We start from the raw sequence: 475 nt of genomic DNA on the forward strand, positions 1-475 counted from the left end.
ACCCTTTTAGAATCTAGTGATGACTCCTTTATATTCCTGAATGGGCACAATGGATCTGCTGACGTCACATGTCAACACGACGTCGCTGCTGACTTCCTGCGTTGGCACGATGTCCTTTATGACGTCATCGGTGTCAGCCAACCCATCTTCCGCTTCATGCATCTGTGGCGACGAGAAATGGTGGTCAGAAATGGTGAGGAATGGTGGTGAGTATTAGTGATAAGAAATGGTGATGAGCAATGGGGGATGATAAAATGGTGGCGATAAACGGTGGAGATAAATGGTGATGAGAACTGGTGATAAAGAATGGTGGTGAAACTGGTGATGAGAAATGGTGGTAGGAAATGGCGGAGAGAACTCGTGAAAAGAAATGACAATGAGGAATGGTGGTGAAAAATGGTGATGACTGGTAAAGAGAATTGTAGGAAAATGGCTTGTGATGGTGATGGAATGATGGGGATGGTGGAGGCTCTAT

The 475-nt window shown here is 45.5% G+C and overlaps 2 protein-coding genes across 3 annotated transcripts in view; both read right to left on the minus strand.

Annotated features, from left to right (window-relative positions):
• LOC119593051 (phytanoyl-CoA dioxygenase, peroxisomal-like) overlaps positions 1–475 on the minus strand; it is an 85,323-nt gene that overhangs the window by 80,427 nt on the left and 4,421 nt on the right. The window lies entirely within an intron of this gene.
• Positions 7–475, minus strand: part of LOC119593053 — a gene marked incomplete in the record, with an annotated part of 66,752 nt that continues 66,283 nt past the window's right edge. For both annotated transcript variants that reach the window (XM_037941956.1, XM_037941955.1), the window contains 1 exon segment: positions 7–162. In XM_037941956.1, the coding sequence (XP_037797884.1) occupies positions 7–162 (156 nt within the window).

This window comes from Penaeus monodon, chromosome 31 (assembly GCF_015228065.2).
Source record: "Penaeus monodon isolate SGIC_2016 chromosome 31, NSTDA_Pmon_1, whole genome shotgun sequence".
NCBI classification, from domain to species: domain Eukaryota; kingdom Metazoa; phylum Arthropoda; class Malacostraca; order Decapoda; family Penaeidae; genus Penaeus; species Penaeus monodon.